Source organism: Caretta caretta, chromosome 3 (genome assembly GCF_965140235.1).
Source record: "Caretta caretta isolate rCarCar2 chromosome 3, rCarCar1.hap1, whole genome shotgun sequence".
Classification (NCBI taxonomy): domain Eukaryota; kingdom Metazoa; phylum Chordata; order Testudines; family Cheloniidae; genus Caretta; species Caretta caretta.
Genome location: NC_134208.1, coordinates 194,470,345 through 194,496,069, shown reverse-complemented (window position 1 = coordinate 194,496,069; position 25,725 = coordinate 194,470,345). Strand labels below are relative to the sequence as shown.

The 25,725-nt window shown below is 37.9% G+C and overlaps 1 protein-coding gene across 3 annotated transcripts in view; it reads left to right on the top strand.

Moving 5' to 3' along the window:
- Nucleotides 1-25,725, top strand: part of MEIS1 (Meis homeobox 1) — a 124,928-nt gene that overhangs the window by 92,159 nt on the left and 7,044 nt on the right. For all 3 annotated transcript variants that reach the window (XM_075127210.1, XM_075127211.1, XM_075127212.1), the window contains one exon: nt 6,697-6,773. In XM_075127210.1, the coding sequence (XP_074983311.1) occupies nt 6,697-6,773 (77 nt within the window). The remainder of the gene's footprint in view (nt 1-6,696; nt 6,774-25,725) is intronic.

Genomic DNA, 25,725 nt, shown 5'->3' with positions numbered 1-25,725 from the left:
AAATGCAGCCTGAAGAACAGGTTGGCTTTTACTGTATTCGTGCTTCCTGTTCACATTTCTGACATTTTGTACTCACTCACTCTCTGGCTCCTAATATATCCTGTGTAGGGGGTGAGCTGAACTCCCCCCACCCCGCCCCAAACACACACACCTCTTCTCCCCCCCTCTCCCCCTTAATGAATGCTTGCATTCCGCATAAATTGATACAGGCCACCAGAAAAGTATTGGCAGAGTGTCCCAAGCCATACCATCTCTCTCCTTGAACGCTGGCGAGGATACTCACGTTTGTGTATGCCAAAACAGGTTCATAGACAGCTCTTGCAAGAAATTCTCTACAAAAGGGGAATGGAAAGAGAGAATCATAGAGCAAGGAGGACATATTTTCTCAGGAAAATGCAACTTGTCCACTGAACAGTATAGGTCTGCCCCCATTCCCATTCTTCCCCAAACAAAACTAGGTCTCCTTTTTTGATGTTCAGATACTTTATATGGTGTATTTTCCTTACTAAGGGCGAGATTCTGGATACCTTTACTCACCTTGAATGGTACCTTACTCCTGGAGTGGTTCCCACTGGCATCAATAGGACCTTTTGTGGAGTAAGTTGTTATTCAGAATCTGTCCCTTAGGAATTCTCTAATGTAGTAGAAGCCAAACTGCAGTGTATCCCTTTACATTGTAAAATATGCAAAGGTACCACAGTTACTTCAGATATTGCATGTTTTTATGTATTTTTAACTTTAAAGAAAGGAAATATGGCTTTTGATTTTGCATTTACATTTAACTTTTCAATAACTATCAGTGCAGGAATTTAATAATAATGTTCTTAAAATGACATTGAGAAGTGGTTAGCTTGTTAAGCTTGTGTGTGTGTGTATAATTTTAAAGGATGACTAGGTCTTCTTTGTGTATGTAATATGAATATATCCTTCTATTATGTTTACTCACTACATGTGTTTTATGTATTGAAAAACCAATAAATGAGTTTTAAATAATAAATCAAATAGACAATATGTAGAGCCGATTTACAGGGCTAAACTTGTAACTGGTTGTGTGAAAGTTGTAAAAGGTTTTCTTTTGTATCTTTGTGGATGTATTTAGAATAAAGCGATTGCTGTAAAATGTTTAGCTTTTCCTTAGATGTGCAACTCATTCCCATGTGACAAACAAGATCTAGTTTTCAGCTTCCCAGCTGATTTTCATAGCTGTACACCTAAACTTGGCAACGTCTTAGAGCCACTACTAAATAGGACTTATCTACAAACTAATTCACCCACTCATTGAAAAATGAGCAGTCTGTGTCTAAATGCATTCTATTTATTGCTCAATCTAAATACACTGTTTGAGAATTAAGAAAGCAGGTTGAAATCTTGTGACTTTACTGATAGTAAAGCTATCCAAATGCTTTTGGCTGCTTTGCTAGTGTAGACACCCTAGTTATTCTTTTGATTCCAGCATGTGTGAGGATGCAGAACTCAACTACTATAAATTCAAGCTATGTTCTTAGACTACACCATGCACTGCTTTTGTAATGCAAATAGCAGGCACAAAGTGTCTCTTTGATAATGTGCAGTCAGGAGACAAAAAAGCATTCACTGAAACAGTAAAACTAATTCATAAAGCTGAAATACAATAAGGAAGCATTATGGATTTTTTTTAAATGTATCATAGATCAATTTAATTGTGAACAATATAAACAATTCACGTGTACAACATATAACCGCCGCCGCCACCCCCCCCCCCCCCGGTATCAAATTTTTTAATGTGATAAAGTTTTGATTAAACAAGATTTAAAGTTAAATATAAAACTGATTTGTAATTTGTCAGTATTATCCAGATCACCTACTACTTCTGTTTATTAATTGAACAGCTAGGTTTAGACCCGTAATATAGCTGAGCAAGAATCTTTAAAATAAAACTATATATACATTCAAAAACATTTCATTAGAACATTTTATAGCATAATACAGGAATGTTATGGTTAATATAGTGAAAGTCCATGTGGTAGACTTCTTTTTTTTTTTTTTTGAGGGGGAGTTTTTTGAGGGGAGTAAGTATCTCTCCATCACATACCAGAGTTTAGCTCAAGGTCATCTTCTATAAATGCATTAAACTTAGCTGTGGAGGAGGCAGAGGACTGGAGGAAAAGGATAAAAGAACTTCTGAAATTGTTCTCCCATATTCAACCAAGCAACAGAACATGCTTTGATAAGGGTTATTATATTGGACAGTTGCCATAACTCCTCATATTAGATCAGTTCTTCCTGTGCCTATTCCCATACCTTTTAAAATATAACATATAACATTTTGCTTGAAAATTGCTTCGATCTCTGTGCTTTGTTACAGCTGTTTTGCAGTTTGGGTATAGAGGCAGTTCTGTGTCACAAGAAATTACTAATCTGGGGTTTGAGAAGGGACAGCTTAGCCTTCCATTATCTCAGCAGCAAGCTCTGTACAGGATTATTTTCCATTTTTCTGCAACCATTACAATGTGCTGTTATAGTGGGCAAGGCAATGAGGGAGGGAATGTTATTGATACTTGGTTACCAGGGCAGATAAGATAAAGTGTATCACTGTCCTGGCATCCACATTTGCAGTCAGTAGTGGAAAATTTGATGAAAGGAGTACATTTGGACAAGGAGTATCATTAAGATATGGGTCTGGACACTTTCCATCTGTATTTACTGTAGAGTTTCTCTTTACCCACTGACTGTAGTCAAAGAATAAATAAGTCTTATTGATTGTTTGGTTAAACAAGTTCTCTGCAGCATTTTAAAAACAAAACAACAACACTTTCTATCTAGAATGCTACTCTCTAAGTACAGTTTTATTAAACTGTTCACAGAGAACGTAATGGAAAATTACATTTTTCTCTCTGTCAGTTTCATTGCTTTGTTACTGCTAAAATGACTGCTCTGACTTAAATTCTGTAAGTTATTTTTACCTTTTCAAATGTTCCTTAACTGTTTATATTGCCCTGGGCAAATCCCCTAGGGTTAAATTTGCATTTGCATGCAGACTCAGATGGGATTATTAAGCAATCACTTCTGTACTAAATCATTATTACAAGTAATACCACAGAGCTGCAAAAACACATTAATAGTGTCAATCCACATTTCAGTACTAGGTTTATAGTAAGGAACAAGTGATAGGTTTTCAGATAGGCCAAATGTTGTGCTGTAACACTGCTGCAACCTATTGAATAGAAAAAAGTAGAATTTGGCCCCGTTATTTTACAGTAATGCCTTAGCTCTTATTTGTTGTAAGCCTGAGTTCTTCTGAATTTCTGTTTCCCTACTAGCTACCTATTTTCATAAATTCCAAGACCAGAAGGGACCAGTGTGATTATCTTGTTTGACCTTCTGCATAACACAGACCATCGAACTTTCCCAAAATAATTCTTAGGGCATATCTCTTGGAGGCACCCTTTTCCTCTAGCCTCCACAGGAAAGCTAGTCTGCAATCTCCCAATATACATGTGTTGGATTGATTCTGGGAAGGAGGGTTAGCCTTCCCCTACATAATCACTGTTTTATAGCTTTCATTCATTCCTGAGGTGTTAATGTAGATCAAATGGAAAACACTCCAGAAAGAACATTTCAGCTACTGCACTGCCCTATATATGGTCCCAATCGTTAATTCTTATTGTAAGATCTAAAGGTAATTTTGTTTGCTCTCCTAATGCGTTGCAGCTCTCCCAGTGGTCCTAGCATTCCTTTCTCAAATTCACATCTTGATCAATTGTTTGCAAATAATTAAGCTTTTAAGAGATAATGGTATGAGGCTAATGTACATAACAAAGTAAAGGTTTCAAGTCACTGTTTATTGAACAGTGGTCCAATTTGCTTTGATATCCCAAAGTGATCTTAGTGTTAGGTATATTTGCCAACGGGAATCAGAGCTACATTTATAAGTGACGTTTTTTAAGAGTGTCTTTGTCCCTTTTAACCAAAATTAATAAAGGAGCACTCTCATGGAAACTATCTATTACTGCTACATATGTGAAAAGAGGATTAACAGTAATAGTACAGAATGAATTTCCTATTTCTTCATAAAATGGTAGTTCTTAGGGGTTTCCCCTTTATCTCTGTTGCAACGTGATGTCTGCCATTGCCTGTAGCATATGCCTTACTAGCCTGGTGGGTGGGAATGCAACAAGGCTTTGAAAGTTTTTATAGCAACCTAGCCTGTGACATGTTGATTAGTTGTCAAGTCATTTTTTTTTTTAAGCCTACAAAGGCACAACTCATAGTATCCACAAATAGCTTATGTAATAAGGATGCAGTGTTCAAGATATTTTAAACGTATTGAGTCTCAGTATAAAAAGCCTACCTCATTGTGAACTTTTGGCTAAGAGGGATTAGCCACATCAAGTCATGGCTTTCATGTGATTATAACAATTATAGATTTTTCATGAAATTCAAAGTTTATGCTACATTAAGCCAATAACTAGACTATGGAAAAAATCAGATGACCTTAAACATACCATGATTTAAGGAATTTTGTTTTGATACACTTAAAGCAATTATTTATACAGTGGCTGTATTATTCTGATGACTAATTTTATCCGGTCTTGTCTATTTGGAAAAAAGTCCAGAACAATTGAAAATTGCTTAATGGAGACAGAGTTCTCAATTCCAAAAGCTAGAGGCTATCTAGTAATTATTGCTTGCTACATAAAATGAGACACCGTTTGTTCAATTACTTAAAATCTGATCACATGCAAGGTGACAAAACAAAATAAGAAAATAAAGCATATCCTTTTATTATAGTAAAGTTAAAATGAGAAGTAAAACAAAAATGAAAGTCTACAAATCTTCACTGTAAGGTTTTGAAGAGAATACTGAGGCTATTTCAAGCTGAATGGGCAGGTTATTCTAATGGACTAAGATCAAATTGATGGACAGAACTAAAATACAACCGTTTGCTGCGTAGAATATAAGTACAAACATGTTTCTGAAAATAAAGCACAAGTGAATTTCAGCAGCAATTACATTGACTCTAAACTTAAATGGCATTGATACTGTGACCATAGACCATAAAAGAACTGAAAGGTGGCTTGCAAACTCGGCAAGGAGCGACTATCAGCACATTTAACAAATAATACAATTCAAAATAGTTTTTATGAATGTTCTTGCAATGGTTGTCATATTTATGTCCATAAAAGTATACTTGTCATTAATGGAAATGTAGTTCAGAGGTAATTAGCAATATGGAGCTGCACTGGAAGCATTTTCAAAAGGTAAAAATATATTGGTATTGGAAAGTATATAAGATATATTCAGTCTACATATAATATTCTACCATTGATGGGTAAAAGTCAAGTTAATCATTTTTCTGTGTCATAGGCATATTCTGTTAGTGTTAGAGTCCACTGCAACGTGCTTTCTGTTCTGTTGGACAAACTGACAAGAGAAAATAAATTGAATTATGAGGGTCCATAGTTAGTAAGATGAGGTAATTCAGTAATGTTAATTAGTATAACATAGCTATTAGATTTCCGGTTATGTGGTTCAGAGTAGTATGTAAAACATGTTCAATAGTTATCATAGAAGTAAGATCCCTGGATTTTGAGTTATAAATTCCTATATTTTTTAAAAGTTTTCGTTTACATCTTTTGTAATATGACACCTAATGGCAACGCCAAAGAACAGTGGAATGTTTGTGGAAAAATGGATGCATGCATAATACAGTAAAGAATGTTGCAACCGTTAACGTGCTGTTTGGACATGTCAAATCTATTTTATCAAATAATTTTACTGGAATTTTAAAATAACTTTATCGTGTAGTGGACCAGAAGTTAGTCCCGGGTATTCTGGCATTTAAATTTCAAGTTAGTGGTACTGTTACCTCAAGTATAGGGCCAGAATAGATTACCCTAATCAACATTTCTTCCTGAGAATTGCTGTATTTGTGGGGTTGGTTCATTTTCTTTAAGGACAATTAACACTTTAACATCAAGGAAAATGACGTTGGCAAAGTTGTTTCTAAATTCAGACTTGGATGTGGTTTTTGCTTTTAACTTATTAAGTAATTTGTATTCACACATAAGTGAATTTTCTGAGAAAGCAGTCAAGTTCTCACAAGAAATGTATCTTTTATGATTTAATTTTAACATTGTCTTCATTTAAACTAGTATTTATTTTCTGTCTCTCATGATTAGTGTAGCACAGCTATGTTAATGTCAGACAAAAATGTGCTGATCATTGACCTTATATTGGCCTATGTTCAAAATCCCAGCATTTGTTGCTGTTTGAGATGCTGATCTTATTTGCAAATTATTTTCAGGCACAGATAAGATTTGCCTTCATTAAATCAGAATCTAGTGGTGCTTACATGTATATTGTGTGCATGTTTTCTTTATTATTTGGTGAAATGCCGAAAAAGCCCTCAGTAACATGACTTTAATAATTCACATAAGACAATCACAAAACTTTGTGATACTGCAACAAATATCTGCACAGAGTATCAAGGTACTGCCAGTATCCTGAGCAGCTATTTCTTCACTTCACTAATCTTTATAATTGGCCTGTCTTTTACTGCCATTAATTAAATGATGTAGTAGCCCATTAATAATTACAAAAAGTGACACACCTCAGCATTTTCACTTTTTAATAATAGACGTCAGACTTTATTGTTAATTAAAAGTGAGTAAAACCATCATTTTAAATATATATATTTATTTTGGTATCTTTTAGCACCCTTACCCTTCAGAAGAACAGAAAAAACAGTTGGCACAAGACACAGGGCTCACTATACTTCAGGTGAACAATTGGTAAGTAATTTTACTTAGTGTTTACCCACAGCCAGTACTCTGACCACAAGCAACCTGCCTCTAATGATTGGCATTCTGCTGACACGCCCTGCAGTTGCCTGCTTTCCGTGGAAGTTTATTGATGCAAATGTAATGTAGCCTACAGAATGGTTTCAGGTATGGGAATTATAGTTTTAGTACTGCAGAAAACATGTAGTATTTACTTTCCCATAGCTCTTTAAATAGTTACATTTCAGTTTATATGCATGTCTGTATTTTCCCTGGATATAATTCTATCTGCATACCCATCCTTTAAGAAATCAATCACTTGAGACCCAGAAAATTTAAGTCAGATGTACATCACTCTGCATATTTTCTTCAGTCTGTATTGATTGAGTCCATCACCATTTATATCAAATTATTATTTTTGACTAACAAAGTTATTTGGGGATCTTCTCAGTGTAATTTGAGTTTTTTAAAAAAGAGAGAAAGAAAAGAAAATCTTGAAACAAACTTCCAGGAAAATCTGCCTTTTACCCACTGAAGTATTACAGGGAAAAAAATTGTGTGTTTAATTTATTAATTTAAAAGTAAGGATAGTTGGGACCCTTGATTTGTTATAGCAGAGACGGCTTTAAGAAATTAAACCTTTGCTGTTTTGGAAGCAGATGTTAAGTTGCTTATTATTTGTGGCTGGGTTTCTGCATCAGCCAAAAGTATTCCCATTTAAGTACAAAATTGTGGCAACAAGACTATTTTTAAAAGGTATGATTTATTACCCTTTGTTACGGCAACAATACGGTTATTGAAATCCAGGTTTCATACAAAAGAGCAGAACAAATGTCATATTTGAAGTGTATCAAAACCTAAAACCCTGTGAAACTAAGTATATCTGATTAATTGTTCTAATATTTTTGAATTAGTGTTTATGATGGGAAACCTTATCCTCTTTGAAGTAATACCCAGAAATTGCCAACATAAGCTGCAAGCCTACTGCAGGGAAGGGAGTCAGAAGTGCCAGTTTGCAGACAAAAGTTGTTCTCCCTCCCCCTTCATTCAATAAGTGTCCGAGATTAATATTACTGAAGCTCTGATTACATGGCCTAATCCATTTTAGTGAATAAATTTTGTCTTGATGTCCATTGCACCTACATTAACAAACCCTCCTTGGTGAGAGAGACTAGGAGCCTATCGGAGAGATTTCAGATATATTAAACCCCATTACAGAAAATGTAATTTCTGTCAATATAATCCCATGTATTCTTCAATTTAGTACTTTAGAGATAACAAGCTACTTACAATATATTTGCCTTTGGAGGATTAATTTACAAAGTGCACTATCTGTGAGACACAGGCAGACTCACATAAGCGTAGCTTGTAAGGGTTATCAATTTCTGTGACCTCACAGCAGACCTGGGAGATCAATTTTTTATTTTTTTTTGCAGCCTTGTAAGACACTGATTAAAGGAAAATACAGAATATCTTATATACTGAAGTGTGCTTCCAGATACTTGCTGTAAAAAGAAAAAAATAATGTTGTCCTAAAAATAATGTCATAAAGCAAATTTGGATTTCAGTATTACAAATCATTAGAGGGGAAAGTATCTTTATTTGTTGTAGATTTATTACACCACCCTTTGTCCAATCAATATCTTAATTTGTATTGTTGTCCTTAAATTGAATGATAGGTGGTTTTGTCCATTTTAGGGGCTATGTAGATAACCAGGGCTCCTTCTTACTGATAATGGCTGAGTAAAAGATTGTTGCTTTGGAGAGGCTCTGGATATGTGTAGCTATGTACAGTTGGTACGTCAACACATACCATCCCTTACTTCAAATCCTGCTCCTACAGGTGCATTTGCTTTGCTTTCCATCTTTCATATGCTAGCAAAAATATTCCGTAAGCATAGCTACCGTATGTATGCCATAGAGATATTGAACCTCTTCTTCCAAGGCTATATATCTGCTTTGTTAGAAATCTCATGTTGGGTGAACCTTAGAAGGCTGAGCCTGTGAATGAAGGCCATGTACTATGAGGAGAAATATAAAAAGTCAGTCCTTTCAGTCAACAAGGAAAAGTATGAATGGAGGGTCTGACTAAAGTATACGATTTCCTATGGACAAGTATCAGAGTAACAGCCATGTTAGTCTGTATTCGCAAAAAGAAAAGGAGGACTTGTGGCACCTTAGAGACTAACCAATTTATTTGAGCATAAGTTTTCGTGGAAACTTTCCACAGTATGCATCCGATGAAGCGAGCTGTAGCTCACGAAAGCTTATGCTCAAATAAATTGGTTAGTCTCTAAGGTGCCACAAGTCCTCCTTTTCTTTATGGACAAGTATGTCAGTTTAGGAAGGCCTAAGAAAAGTTTTAGGAGATGATGACCACAGCATGCTTTTAAACTAATGCTAGTAGCTTTTTATCCTGAGTGACATTGTGGTCTCTCTTTGTACCCAGCTTGCCTGCTAACTGAAAAATTCTTTTTTTGGTTTTGTGTCACACATGTCTGTATAAGCTCTATATGCAAGAAAAAAATAAATGCAGGTCAAAATACTGTCTAACTGAAGTCCCCTGGTTGTAGGGCAGTCATACTGCTGGTGCCAGTTTGAGAATTTTCCAGTGGAGTTACAATTAAATTGTGGTATTCATTCAGGAGACAATTTCCCCCAAAATATTCAGAACTGGAGAGCTGATGAAGTGCATTTTTTTAATTGTGTGTCCATGTTTGATTTCCCATTGACTTTTGAAGGGGCAGCAATGCCAAAATACAGTACACAGGCTTTCAAAAAAGGGCAGTTTCAAAAATGGATGTTGTCACTGAAAGTCTGAGAGAGCAGGCCATGCAAAGGACTACCTGTGGGATAAACACCGAACAGCTAATTTGAATGTTGGTGATACATGAAAATGTTTCCCAACATTTTCATTAATATATTGTTTATAACAAGGTATGCATGAGAACAAATTATTTTGCCTAAATTGTTTGCTGCAGGGAACAGCAAACAGATCATTTATGGTTTACTTTGCCTTTCTTCAGCTGGCTTGTAAGTCATTCAGCCACAACTTTCAAAAAAAATTTACCTTCTTTCTTAGAGTCTTCCAAACTTGTTAACACACATGTAGATTTTTGTGTTAATGAAGGAGTCATTGTAAATCACTGTTGCAAAGATTAAATAAAATGCTGAAGGGCAGCCCGGGTGCAGATCAGTCATAAATTATTGGCAGCAACACAGCATGTGGGAATACATGAAATGTGCATGAAAAACATAAACTCATGTCTAGTAGTAGGGTAGTTAGTCCAGAATGGGAACATTGGATTTTCTGGATAACATTATCACTTTGCCACAAAACAGTCAGTGAAGAGAAGGTATGATTTATGCAGTTTGAAAGCATTTGTTCTATATCCTCTGTGATATTTTAGATGCCTTTACAATAAATGCTAGTTGTGTACTTTAATTTTCTGTGCAAACTCTTAATGAAAAGAGGATGATTTTTCACATGTGTTCAGAAACATTGTTGTTCCTTCAATTGACATACACAACTCCACTTGAAGTTAGAGGAGGTTGCATGCATGGATTGAAGGTATGAGATGTCCCACAAAACTTATCAGTGGCAGGACAGATATCTTAAAAATGCAGAAGTTTTGAACTGAAATACTTTTTATATTGGAATTGGCCAGGTAAGTGATTTTTTATAAATAAAGATTTTGATTGTAAACCAAGCAGTGTTTGCATTTGGAACTATGTTTTGCAACTGTTGGATATTTCTGTTGTGGAAAGAGTGACATGTCATTGTATAGCAAAAAGCCTGGTGTAGGAACTACAGTGGCAGAGTTGAGTATGTTGTTAGTCTAAATCACCCATTCAGGTCATTCTCTTGTTAGTCATTTAGCCCCTTAGTGGTTTAGGTTCAGAGCATGATAACATGAACTAGAAGGGGCACTCAATCATTCCTGACAGTGTTGCATATATGGACATAGAGAGGACCTGACAGAGTAGAGGTTAATAAGGTGTTTTTCCCCTGTGATAAAAAACTTCTGCTCTGTATTGCACTTTCTGGATGTTTCAATCACAATCACTTATTACTTCAACAGAGAGCTAGTATAGGGTATGTCAAACAATCTGTATTGTTTCCTTGTTTACTGCATCCCACCTGAATCTGTTCTTGTTAAGAGCTAATGTTAAATAATTACTAGTGGCACTTTTAGGCGGCAAAGCAATTCTCATCAAGTGCTACAGAACTGTATTGGTTGTCAAGTGTGTGTGTGGTGTTTATACACACACACACACACACACACACTCACTGTAAAAGAATGTTAAGGCTGCAAAGTCAAACACTCAAAAGTTAGGAAACACCAAACTTAAGGTTGTTTGTGCAATCTTTATTTGGCCCCCATGTGCGTATCCATTATGAAACAATCTAAAATACATGATCACATGCTATTTTTTCCACATTATCCCTGCCTCATTCAGTGCACAGGATGGATAGTACACATGGAATGAGCAGCTATTCACTTTTATTTTATGCTCATTCAGTGCTTCATTTGCTGCATGCTATTCAAACCTTGTTTTGAAGAGAGAATTATTAATTTCCTCATGGACATTTCTGTGGTGCTCATCACTCTAATTAATTAATGTTTGTGAAGCACTAAGATACTAATCTTCACAACACCACTTTGAGGTGAGGGGTGGTATTATCCACGTTTTACAGATGGAGGACAGAGGCTCAGAGAGATTAAGGTGAAAAATGTCCACTAATTTGGGGTACCCAATTTGAGATGGCTATGGCCTAAATTTTCAGAAAACTGACAATAGTACTGTCTAGTCTGTGCACTGAATGAGGTAGGGATCCCTGTGGAAAAAGAGTAGGTGATCATATAATTAAAGACTGTATCATAAAACATCTGCACAAGAGGGCCAAATTAAGGTTTCAGTCACAACTGGCATTTGGGTGCTTGACTTTGCAATATCAATTTTTTTTAAATGTAGATTTTTAGTATGTAATTTCTTAGGTCTTTTATAAAGCAATGAAAAAAATAAAAAATTGGATCATCTGGAATAATACCATCACCCACATGGGTCATAAGCAGGGTTGGGAACTTTAGTCCACAGTTCAGATCTCTCCCACTTGAGCTAATGGAGTAAATGATAGCACTAGCATGTTGTCATCCTCTGGGTAGACCACTCACTAGAGAGAAGTGGGTTTGATAGTTGTTTTCTTACAGCAAAGGAATGTTGAGACTCTCAGGAATCTTGGTTCTGCAAGGGAATGTGCTTAGTGGTTGGGGACCCTGCTGTCCCTGTTCCCCTCCCTCATTGACCCCGTCTGTCCCCTCCAGCCTGTCCCTGGTCCTCATCTTAGTTCCTCATCTAGCAAGGATCCTTGTCCCAATCTATTCCCTGCTGTCCCAAGTCCAGCTCATGTTCTCTCTATATTTAAATCAGGCTGCTTTTTTCTTCCATGCTACTTGGCCATCAGCAGGGGACCACTGAGTGTATGTCTATACTGCAATTAAAAATCAGTGGTTGGCCCGTGCCAGCTGACTCGGGCTTGAGCTAAGGAGCTGTTTAATTGCTGTGTAGACATTTGGGCTCAGGCTGGAGCCCAGGCTCTCTGACCCTGTGAGGTGGGAGGGTCCCAGGGCTCAGACTGCAGCCTGAGCTGGAATGTCTACACCACAATTAAAAAGCCCCTTAGCCCGAACCCCGTGAGCCTGAGTCAGCTGGCAGGAGCCAGCCATGGGTGTCTAACTGCAGTGTAGACTTACCCTAAGAGCTCGGGAGAGACACTCTGCCTGTTCTCAGTTCCCAGAAGTACTGCACAATCCCTGCAGGCTTGCTCTGGAACATGCCCAGTATAGACAGAATATTTGGAGAATTTAGCTGCCAAATTCAAGTGAGCCTCTACTGAGCATATGTGAATGGAGATTTTTTAAAAGTTTATAATTTGGCCAAATTTGGGCTTTTTTTTTTTTTTTTTTTTTCCCACTGGGACAGCAAATGGCATATCCCTGACACCAAGACATCTCCCCTCTGCCAAATTTCAAGTTCCAAAGCATGGAGCAGCTATAAGAATTTTTTTAATATGGGCACTACAAGGTATAAAGAAAAGAAGTACTTGTGGCACCTTAGAGACTAACCAGTTTATTTGAGCATAAGCTTTCGTGAGCTACAGATCACTTCATCGAATGTTTCCCCAACTGTATGGAATGCAATCTATATGGAAATGGCATTTTGGGGTGGAGTGGTAATTGAGCCACAGACTCCTTTTCACTCTCTACGGAGGAGACAGGATTGTACAGCCCTTCCCCATCAGGCAGTAGGAAGGAGGCTTCCCATTGCCCAGAGGTAAAGGGGTCACTTCTCTGCAGTGGGAGGAGAGATGGTGGTATAATCTTCATCCCTTTCCACTTTGGACAGTAGGAGGGAACTTAGTGGAAGTTCTCTCCACTTCCTGTCTTTGCGTAGCAGGTTGGGAGAAGGGATGGCTGAAACAACAGACCAGACCGTTCTGGTCGTGAGAAAACAGGCCCCAGTGGTTTTGTCTGGAACAGATGAATGCCTTTTTTCCCGAGAAACAAGATGGGTGAGGTGATATCTTTTATTGGACCAACTTCTGTAGGTGACAGAGACAAGCTTTCAAGCTACACAGAGCTCTTCTTCGGGTCTTTTTTGAGGTCTGTCAGATTTGGGCCCCAATAGCCAGAGATTTCTTCTGCTTACCTGCAGTTAGTGTAGAGTTCAGCTTTGTGTGCCTGGATTTTGGCCCATTTAAAAATAAATAAATAGAAACACATATGAGGTAGTATTGTACAGAGGTTACCCCACAGTTCAGAGTTAGGCCCCAAACCAGCTTTTGTTGATGTAAATGGGAAAGACTTCCATTTCCAATATTTCCTGTGAGTTGAATTGGGTACTTGGAATGCATACCATCTTAGCTAAATTACTTCACTGAGGGTGAAATTCATCCCCGTGCAGAGGGTGACTATATGACCAATGCACCACTTGAGACCCACTTAAACACTATTTTTAGGGATAAGTGGGCTTGCTTTAAGTGATGCATACATCTGGCGCTGGTCGTCTACACAGGAGTGCATTTTCACATGCAGGGCCTACAAAACTGCGAAATAGAATAAATGGGCAAAACACCCTTCGTTTATTGCCTTTACAAACCATGTCACGCTGAGTTTTCAGTCATCAGTAGTAAAATATGCACTTTTTAAAGATTGATCTTTTACTCTTTTTATTACGGTAAACAGATAAAACTAGTAAAGGTCAAGCTGCAATTTGAATCTGTGTAATAAATACTTTTTTGAGTAGTAAGAGATGAAGTAAATATAGGTACTTATTTAGCTGTAAATGTTAAAACATTCACAAATTAACTTAACTTCAGCCATCAATCAGGATCATCAGATTTCTGTTCTCCCTTTTATTTCTTAATATAATTTAATAATACATTTACAGATGTTTCAACATTGTTTGTCAATGATACTAAAACACAGGAATGATGTTAAAGCAAGAAAAACAGATGTAAAAGGAAATATACAATATGAAAAGTAGTTAAACATTGTGTTGTGTTTGTTACTCCTAAGCAAAATTAAGATGAGAAAGTAGGCTTCTGTGAAGAGGAAGTGGACCAACCCCATCAAGCCCACCAACCATAAAAAGGAATCTTGCTGAGCAAATGGTTTGATTATTCAAACAATTCAGAATATGTGTGGTAAATTAGCTGTTCTAAATGTACCATGTGCAGGGCTTTTAAAACAGATTTTTACTTTTATGTTTTCACTAAGTCTTAGCTAATTGTTATGCATTTCACCTTGAATGCCAATTGTAATAATAGTATTACATCTGTAGTCTATTTCTTGGTTCTTAAATTACAGTAATCAGGAATACTCACTACGTAAAACATTGTATAGTTACTCATAAGAAAATATTGAAATCAGTCAAAAATGTGTAGCGTGCATATTGCCTTAGACAGACCTGGAGAGTTGCCCGACAACCAAGGTATTATTAGGAAAGCTGAGCAAATAGCTTGCAGGGAGAAGAGTTGTGAATTTCAAATCCATCAGGTATTGTCATGTCAGAGGATCTTAGGAGTGTGCCCTTGATGCTGCTTTTGTCTGATTTTAAGGAAAAAAACAGTACATTTCATATTTTTTTAAAACTACAGTTTAGCTGTTTTTAAATGTACTTAGTTTTATGTTTTACAGCACAGACTTAAGTATGATTTATATGGTTAAAATACTTAAATAACAAAAGATGAGTAAATTATTTACCAAAATGGTAGGTACTTATAGTATATATACAGAAAGCCACTCTCATTTTTCTTCTGGGACTACATTTTTAAGTGGGAGGAACCCATCATGCTGTAAGACTATCTTATAGTAGGTTACCATCTATACCACATGGCTGTGGTGTTGATTTGTCCTCCATTGTTTGTTCAAAGCAGCCTTGGAGTTCTTGCTGCCCCCAAACTAGACTAGATTATAAGGCCCAGAGACAAAGTTCTTGCCATCTATGAGTAACCCATGAGGCCATTTGTTTCAAGTGTCCCCAAGGCTGGCCCTGGATCCAGACTGAAATGGAGTGGAGTTCCTAGGAGAGTGAATTACCTCACACATTTCAAGACTATAAACCCTTCGAATCAAGATTAAAACTCACAAGGCAGTATGGACAAATATACGTTACCTCAGCCTGTATAATAACTGATACATTAGAAGATTGTACTGTCCAGTGCATCAGCCTGAGTCTAATCTTTCTGATCATGAATATCCTGTCTGATAACAGGAAGGGTCAGCACTAAAACCTTGGTAGAGCTGATGGTGCATCATTGGCTGGTTGTTTAGTGACTTTGCAGTTTCTACCATTGCAGAAAAGGAACAGACACACACACACAGAGTACACAGAGTAGCATGTGTAAGAGAGAAAAGGCGGGTAATACCCAGAGTCCACATTCAAGCTGGCCATTAAAGACAAGTTAAATATTCTCTGTTACAATCACCAGCACCAAAATTCCTCCAGTGTTCTAGCTGTGGAAATACTGGAAACCCCTTCCAACAGCTATTCCCTCTCTGAGTAGGAATAAATTATTTTTCCAAGGAGGGTTCTGCATATGGGTCATGACTTGGTCAGGTGACTTTCTGTGTGCATATCCATAAATATGCAGACCCCCTACTTGTTACCAACCCTCTTGTGGCAAAGTTCCTATGGAACAGGAACTCTATGCAGCCTTAAATGAGACAGAACTCGGGAGACCACACATCCCATTGTGACAGAAGAATAAGGTGGATCATGAACTACTTGTTGGTGCGTGGGTCAGGTAAAATTCATCCCTGCACAAAGCACCAACAAAAGGTCTACAAGCCATGTTGAGCTAGTCGATTCTGATGCTTTGTGCCAGCCAGTTTGCTCAGAGGTGAATTTCAGTTGGCATGCACAAAGTAATCAAAACTTGGTCTGATGATCTTTACCCTGATCTGTTCTAAAACCTTTTAATCACTGCTTTTGTCATAGGCCTTCTGGGTAAAATTCACCTTTGTGCAGAGAACTAGCACAAAGCTTATTTAAACCCTCAAAATAGGCCTTAAGTGGGACTCCAGTGGTGCCTAGCCCTTGGGCTTGCCCTCTGTACCAATCTGAATTTCACTGTTTGCTAGTTATGGAGAGACCTTCCTTGGATACATGGGGCCAACAAAAAAGGAAAGTGAACTTCTAGTAATTTTCCACTAGTTTGCAAGCAAATCAACCTCTGTTGAGTACACATCAAATACATTAAATAACAGCCAGCAATTACCAAATGCATATCAACACACACACTTTTTAAATCGAGGGAAGTCAGCTCCCTCAGCAGAATGTTGCACTCTACAGACAAGGCAAGCATGCCGAGAGAATGACAGTCAAGACGCTTGGCATTTTAGAAGTTAATAGGTAGCAAAAATTGTTTTTCCCCCAGGCATTCCATCTTTTCTATGATAGTTTTGTACATGACAAACTTTTTAGTGGATGCATTCATATTCTGTAACTAATGTGCTGTCAGGTGTCATGAAGATAAGATTAAAAGGCACTGTTCATACATTTTCCAGTTGCCTTATTTTCTCCCTTTTGCAAGAGCGTTATTCTGTTGTATTAGGGTCTGGGTCAGAATTCTTTTTTTAGTTTCTGTTTAAAAAAATACAATTGAAACCCAAGTATACGCTATGTGTAAACAGAGTTATTCTTTAAAAACATATAGGACATCTTACACATTATGGCAATCCCTGCCAAGCAATCTTAAATACATTGAGGTGCTTACAGTTTTTCTTTAAAATGAGAGAGTGGTTTTTTTTTGTTGTTAGAAAAAGTAACCTCAGCAGGGGAAGTGGAGGAGGAGGGAAGTAATGGTTTGTCATTTCTTTGCAAGTCAGGTTTTGGTCTATTCTTGTCAAATCTGTCTTAAGTGTATTTACATACAGTTTGCCTTTCTGGTATTTTGTGCTTGCACAGACCTGATCTCCACCTATTTTGTGTCAACAGTTGCTGAGATTTGTGTACAGCGATTAACCCTTGAGAATTGAAACCCCGACAAGCTAAGAACTGTGCCCTCAGAGACCCTTCTCCCTCACTTACATCATAAACTTGCTCCAGGCTGCGCCTACATAGAACAAACTGCATTTCTGAGTAGTTAAAAAGTCAACCTGAAATATTAAAAATGGGGCAAATGTTGCCTCCTTGTTGAATAAAACAATTTTCTCTTCTCAAAAATGAAACTGAGCCAGAGGCATATGGGAAGGAAGTGCTTTTGAGGGTGTACTTTTTTGCCCAGTCTGGTCTTAAATAATCCTACAGAAATTCTGTATCACTGTCTGTATTAGAATTAAACACTTAAAGATCCCTTTGGGGTTTTTTAGAAAAAGAAAAGAAAACAGCAGATACATTTAAAAAAAATACTACCGCTGCAGTCCTAAACAAAATGTAGGTCATATAACAGTTTCAATGGTTAAAATGCTGTGCTATCCATTTCCTCTTAATATTCAGTTATAATTCCACCCTGAACCTAAAAGGGATAGATCCTCAGATGGTGTAAATCAGCATAGCATCACTGATATAGATTATCTGAGGACCTAGCTGTGATAAGCTTTATGTGCCTCCTTCCTCTATGCCATTCCTCTGACCTACCGATGTACATTTGATCATACCATTTTCTGGGAACATCAGTTCTCCTCTCCTTGCCCTAATAAAATGTCATGGTGGGAAGATTCCCTAATCAACAATAATAGAAGATTCCATTCATGGAAATTAATCTCCAAGCAAAATGGGAATCACATTACCAGATAAAATTTTGAAACAGTACGTTCTGTGATGTTTAAATAGATCAGTAGTTTCTGAGAGTTGTTACTAGCTGATGATCTTTCGTGGTCTATGCGAAAGAATTGGTGGTTTCAGATCAGTTTCTATTAAACAGATGTCTGCGTCACAAAAACACCACCACAACTGCCACTTTTGTTTGTAGTCTTAGCAACGACAGCAAGGACCAAATCATCATGGAAACGGAGCTACCCTCTCCTACCTAAAGAGCCAGGACATGGGTTGCTGGGTAATTCTACCTGGTTCATTCCATGTGAGAGTCACAAATCGAACTATAGTGTTTCAATTTGTATTCTCTTCTTGTTTTCAGAGGCTCTGTGGCTGTATGCCCCTAAGAGGCTCTTCAGGGGTCTGGTTGGCCGCTCTCAGCTCACTCCAGTGACCTGTTAGGGTGGGAGCATCTGGTGTGGGATGCTTTAATTCCTAAACGGTCTGCTGGAGGATGGGACATAATACAGAGATCTATAGCCTCCACACACAAGAGCATTTCTCAGCCCCTACTCATTTGAGCCAGCAGCTAGTAGTGTGAGCAGTCTGCTTGCTCTAACTTCTTTACTGTGGGCCACAGGACTGGGCACATCTTCCCACTCTCCCATAAGATCCATTATAAGTAGTGGGTGGGGGACAGTGGCCTGTACAAGGCTCCCAACTGGAAAAGCCACCAGACCTCAGAAGAGGGCCACCAGCCTTTTGGACGGGAAGATCCAAGGTCAAGGCAAGACTCTAGACTAGGTAGAAAGAGAAGTTCTATATGCTTTTTTGATTGTTTGTCTGAGGGACTTTTACATACTAAAGCAGTGCTGATGATATATGTGCTAAGCCAGATGGAACCCTAGAAACCCCCCACTTACTGTTGACAATCTTTTGGGGGCTAAGGCTATGATGTCCACAAATGCAATGAATCTCAGAGCCCCAGCTAAGCTTGAATGGATGAGTTGCAAGTATTTTGTCTAGCTCTGGTTTTAGAGTGTTAGTGGGGAAACTTGCACTACTGCTGCCCGTGCATGTGCCTCTTGTCTGGACACGGGGCCAGCAGGGGTCAAAATCAGACACTGCTACTACGTTCAACTCAAAAAACAGATGATATGGAAATACCAGATCAGACGAAGATACTCCTGAGAGGGAATAGTCTTTTTAAAGAAATAGCCAATGGTTTGCAATAAGATTTGAAAGCCAGTTCAGGACATTATCCTTTCACTGCACAATCCATGCAGTAGAGTAGAAAGTTGAAGTCGCTAGATTGAAGCTGCCTTATGAAGACCAACCGCCTGATTGTACTGTAGATTTTGGTATGCAACAGACTTGGGCCTGAGTTACAAAGTTTAGATTGCATTCAGAGTTTTAGGATTCAGGGTTTATATTCAGGCCTATTTCTAGAATTTATCCAGCTCTAATGACCATTTATTGGTTTTTCTGTCTGTAGGCACATGTGAAAAAAGCCGCAGATGAAGGGTAAGTTCAGAATGGAAGAGTTGCGCACCAATTCTGGCTGTCCTCAAAACCAGCAGAGAGAGCCCCACTCCACACACACTCTACTGCAGGCATGTTGAAGGACATTCCAGGGGTTAGAGGCCAGGAGTGTGGTCTGTGCCTTTCAGCATGTGCTTCTATAATCCAGCAAAGCCTGAGAAACAGGAACTCAGACTAGATGAACAGGTCAGACTAGATGTTCACAGTGGTCCCTTCTGGCTTTATAATCTATGAAAGACAGCTCAATACATCCACGCAGGGAGATTATTTGTGCTGGAAGCAGGGAGTAGGAAGTGCACTGGTGATTAGAAATGGATGCACAGTTCAAGACATTTCTGTGATGGACCAGAACTTGGCCCATAGTATTATTTCATGGCTGTAAAGAATCAGTTCATCTCTTGGTGTAAGTAAGAACAACTTTAATGCTGTTCTAATTTATAGCTGCTTGTAGTGATCCTTAAAGGATCCTTAAAGCTTCTACAGTGGGGTCTAGGATTGGGAAAAAGCAGAGGATTAGCTCTGCTTGCTCTTCTCTACTGGAGGATTTACTCTTGCATCAATTGGCCACTTAGGTGATTTTATACCGTCTTTGCAAGAATTGTGGTGTCAGGGCATCAGATTTCTGCCTGCCCCTCCCCAACCGCATAGAGACCTGGACACAGAAGATTTAGTATAGTTCGATGGCACAGGAAGTTGGAAAGGAGTAGAATTATGGGAGATCACTCAGGTGTCCGCTATCCTTGTGTTCTTTGGGGACTTCCTGGATGCAGCTGAGGGTTTGGATCAAGGGAAGAGCAGGGCCAGGAGCAGGTGAATCTGTCAGTATGCAGAGCCGTCAATTGTCATCCCTTCTGGAGGGCATGCACCAAGAGTGGCTACTCCTACCATGATGTGGTAATAGCAACTGAGCAGTGCCTCCATCCAGCTCAGTGGCAGGATACACTCCTGACCCCCTTCATAGCTCTCCAGAGACCATTCCTTTTATTTGGGCTGGGCATAGCGTGGGTGTGTCCCACAATGAATAACAAGAAGGTGCATGGGGTGGGAGGGGGAGAAGAATAAATATAGCATTCAGAGAAGATCAAGCAGGATTCTGACAAAAGACACAGTTCTTATGTGCCTGGCTAGTAAATGTAGGGCACACCAGGTATACACACTGGGTGTGTATTATCTGATTACATCTTCATCCTTTCTATCTTTGTGCTTGATATGCTTCGTACATTAGCAGGTTGTGGTTGCAAGAGAATAAATAGCATTTTCCTGCTTCAAAGAAACTTTTCTGAATGCACAATATGAATACATTTGTAGGGTCACATAGTAATGCTTGATGTCAGAAACTATTTTTAAAACAAAATTGCAGAACAGCACATGGCTTTCATTAATGCTTTACATCAAATTTGTCAGCTAATTAGTGGTTTTTCATCACTAGTTTTGCATAGTATTTTATTTGTAGTTCACTCTTAAATATTATCTTACACAATACCCAACCCTCTGTATTCTCATTTGACAAATATTCCAGTGCTGCCAAAGGAGGAAAACTAAGCTTCAGGGAGAACTTTGATACATCTGATTGATGGACTTGCTGTGATTTGAGTAAATTCCAATATTACGTTCCTGAAGTAGGCGGTTAGCAGAGCATGTACTCTCTTCCCTCCCTACCCCTATTTAGTGTTGTAAATGATATATTGCAGTTCTGACTGTCTTCATTTCAGAGGAGGAGGAGAGAGAAACCAAGAAAAGTTGCCAGACATGGCTTCATGAGGTCTGCTTCAACTTTCTTGAGTGTTTTGAAACCCGTTTTTCACAAATAAAAGGAGTGTAGAAAGCATGGAAAGTTAATGAATGGTGGTTATGGGTCATTAACCTCGCTAACTAGCTTCAAGATAAAACCTCTTTAATAACTGTAGTAAGAGCTTTTTTCATATTTATTTCTCATTTTAGAGATGGGAAGTATGATTACAGTTGAGAAACCTCCAGTTACTCTCTGTATTGATAATTCAAGAGGGATCTATTTATTCTTGAATGTGGTTTTTAAGGCTGTTTTTAAAGCACATTTTAGACTTCGAAATGTGAAAATTTTGTGAAATGATGTCTGCAAAAGTTTTTTTCTCTCTTTAATTTACTACCTAAAAAGACCCAAGAAAGTACGTAAACAAGTAAAACTGCAAATTGGGAATAAAGCCTCAATGAAATGTGCTAAACATTTCATTGACTCTTGGATTATTACAAGTTTACATTTAAATATTCTAGAAATTAGGTGTTAAATTGAAAAAATTATGGAAACACTAGATAAATGAGTGATTCCAGTAAGTGATGTAGAATATTGCAAGTCCTGAAAGTGAATATTTTGGCAGTTTTGGTGACTGAAACTGAAGGCAGGGTAATGCTTTTAGAAATAATCTATTGTAAAAATGATACCGTTGGTAGCCTTAGGTACTTTGTTACCAATATTTATGTGGATGGAGCCTAGCTGGCCTGTTTATACTTTATTTGAAAGTCATCTTTCTTTTCAAAGTAGATAGGTACATTTTAAAGGTGAGATATACAAAAGGCATTGGTTTAACAATGGTGTTTGCCATTTTATAGGTTTTGTGGGTTTTCTTATAGTCCTTAAACCTGTTTGCTAGAACATGCTTCAAAATGATTGAAGCAGTGTGTTTTCTGGCACTTAATAGCACCACTTCTGATATGCAACCCCCTGGCCAGCATTCCAACACTACTCTCCAGTGTGAAATTGACAGGGAACAACATAAGGGCTCAGAGACTGGCAATATTGTAAAAATGTTTGTATTTTGGGAGGGCAGGTGGGATTAAATTTATATGCGCCATCAAGTCTAAACATCTATCTTTAGGGGGCTCGCATGAGTAAATCTAATATAACACTGAAAACTGGAAGTCTCTGACCATGAAGTAAAGTCACAAGCAAAGGTGACTTTAGAAACTGTGATAGCAAGGGAGGGCATCATTTTATTTAATGGACAGAAGTGTGAAATACACACTTTTTCAGCTAGCGCTGCAGATGACTACACAAGCAACAAAGGGAGGTACAGCGAGAGGAAAAAGAGCAGATTTATGTGAAAAACATCAGGCAAGCTGTAACATGAAACTAGCAAAATCTGCCTTTTGAAGGGTTTTGTGACTTAGCGAAAATACTCGCTTTCTGGCTGGTGCATTTTAGCCAGTTTCACCCTAAAATTATTGGCTGGTAAAGTTTTTGGGAATGTGGTGTTTTTTTGTTTTTGTTTTTGTTTGGTCATCACTGGTGATGCTGCCGCTCAATGAGAGGAAACAAAACTTGTTTATTGCAGTGAAGGCAGGCGAGCTGAAGGTCAAAGTTCAAAGGCGGATTGCTGCATCACTGGGCTTTGGTCTGAGTCTTATCCATGTGACCAGAGATGCTCATTGTCACAATAGTGAGACCTTTAAATAGGGGAGAGCTACAGTTACCACTGGAGAATAAAAGTCTAAAAGAAAACAGTTCAGTAAAATGCATATTTAAAAAAGAGTGTTGCCTCTTTGTTTTCTTTCGAGTGGGGAGAAGCTACACAAATAGATTTTTGTTCATTCTTGCTTGATTAGCAAAGAGAGAATAGGAGTACTTGTGGCATCTTAGAGACTAACAAATTTATTTGAGCATCTAAGGTGCCACAAGTCCTCCTTTTCTTTTTGCAAATACAGACTAACACGGCTGCTACTCTGAAAAGAGAGAATAGGAGCTGTTGTATCTAAAGGAAGAAGAAAACGAGATTAACTTAAAAAATAATTCAGCCTCTCTGAGCTTGTACCTTTGCCCAACTGTTTAACTCTCTTCCACTCACAAAAATAGCCATTTGCATATGCATTGTTTTGCAGCATTCCACACAATGTGTTAACTTTTTTCAGTTTGGTGGCAGGTCTGACTTGCACTTGGACAAATCACATTAGTTATAAGCAGCTATTGACTCTGCTATTCAGGAGGAAAGAGTCTGCATCAGAGTAACTTTATTGACACATGGTGTAGTGTGGAAATAAACACTCCTTAGGCAAACACTTAAGCATGTGCGTAACTTTACGAACATGAGTAAAATTCTGTCTATGTTTTAAGTGTGAGGTTAAGTGCTTGCCAGAATGGAACCATAATTCGTTATAGGAGTTGGTAGAAGATTTGTATTTGGAGAAAATTAGTTTTGAATAAGCATTTGTTTTACAAGTAAATACTTTTTTTTTAAAAAGCATTAGTCCTGGTTCCTTGCATTTTTAAAACAGAAACATTCTTTAAAGTAATTGAATGTTAACAAGGGAGGAAATGAGAGTGACGTGAGTGCTAGGAACAATTGGAGGGGTTTTTGTTGTTGTTGTTAACGTTTTGTGCTGCCATTTTGTTGCCAACAGGGCTTCTATCATTGTATTGAACAAGAATTTTGCAAATTCAGGTAGTGATCTTGCTATTGGCCCTTCTTTACTAAAAACTGTGGCAGAGAGGGTTTATTCCTAAATACATATTCCTTTTCCGTACATAATTAAATATTTTTCTTTTTTTGTGAACAGCCCTAAGATGTGATTTGTAGATATAATTGAATCACATTCTGCTCTCTGAAAGCAGAACAATTATTCCTACTTTAATCTAATGTGTTCTTTTGGGTTCACAGGAAAAATAAAGAAACTTTAAAGTAGATACTTTTTTTTTAATGCATAGTAGTTTGGAATCTACTATAATGCAAAGTAAAGCATTCTGTTACAAAGACAGGGAGGATGGGACAGAAGGTTAAAGGGCATTTTGGAAACAAACAGCTGGACCAGTTTATTTAAACAGATACAAGGATGGGGAGCTGACCTCAGTTTGACTTCTAGTGGGAGGAGCAAGAATGTCATTTTATTACTTTGCCCAGAAGGAAAATGTTCTTGCATCTGAATTCACCCCTAAGGCATCCAAACACATGGCTGTTTTGCAGAATCTGTCTACTTATACAAAATACATATTTAAGGAAGTGCCTGTGTGTAAAATGTACTGAAAGTAGACATCCTGAGTGATAGTGTGGGACAAACAGGTGAGAATGTGTTTTATTTTAGACAGGTCTTATTTATAAGTATTGGTAAATACCAGACTAAATACTTTGTTGAAGTAAGATTCCAGCTACCTAATCTACTAATAATGTGTGTCCTTTGGAGAAGGGGGAATGTTGAAAAGTTTGGTTATTTGTACCAGTAAATGTTCTCAGTTTACTTAAGCTGTTTAGCTGTGTACTTCTTGGTCTGAGTGAAAAGATTTTCCTAAATGAGGGTTTTTATGGAGAGCTAGCAAGCATAAAACTGCTCCCCAATCTCAGATGGCTACAAGAAAGGGTCCCCCCCTTAATCTCCAAGGACTTCCTACTCTGTCAGGTATTTAGAAATCTATGCAGTACAAGGTTGGGATGCACATAGGAAAAGCAAAAGCCTTCTGGGCTTACCAAAATAAATACCTTATTTCTTTGTTGTTTTTCTTATGAGAGTTGCTATGAAAATTGCTTTCTGCAAATGCCAGGTTCTCGGTATTAAACAATTTTCTAATTGGTCATGGAGCTAAGACAGCTAATGGGGCGGGGGGGGGGGGGAGAGAAGCAGATATTTTAATTGCCTTTTTTACATGGTGTTTGTGCTACACCTGTGCTTGTAATGAGAATGGAGAATTAGTCTAACCTTCTGCTCACATTTATTCTAATTTTCATGGTTTGTACAAGATAACGATGAACTGATTTGCAGCACAGTTGTAGTTTATTTTTTTGTATTAGAAGTGTGTATAAAAATTGACAGAACTGGTACTGATTAAAGTATGACCTAATGTATGTGTAAGATTTACAGAATAGGGCCCTGTGTATGTGTGTGAGTGCTTCCAGAGTACCTTTTGGCAAGACAAGATTGATTATAATTCACATCTTGATTAACTTTCTGAGGACTTGTGTAATGGAAGTCAGTCAGGAAAGTGAAATCTGAGGAAACTAAGTGTGCTGTACTGTAGATGTCTCCTTTAAAGATTACTGAAGTACAAACAACATAAAGTTCTATATTTTCTGATCACTGTTCCATGTCAATTTAGAACAAGCAGAAGTCACACCAGATTCATGCTGGAATGCTGTGGTACCTTTTAATTTTATTACAATAAAGATCTTGCTAATGTGTGGCAAACACGCAGTGAAGACAA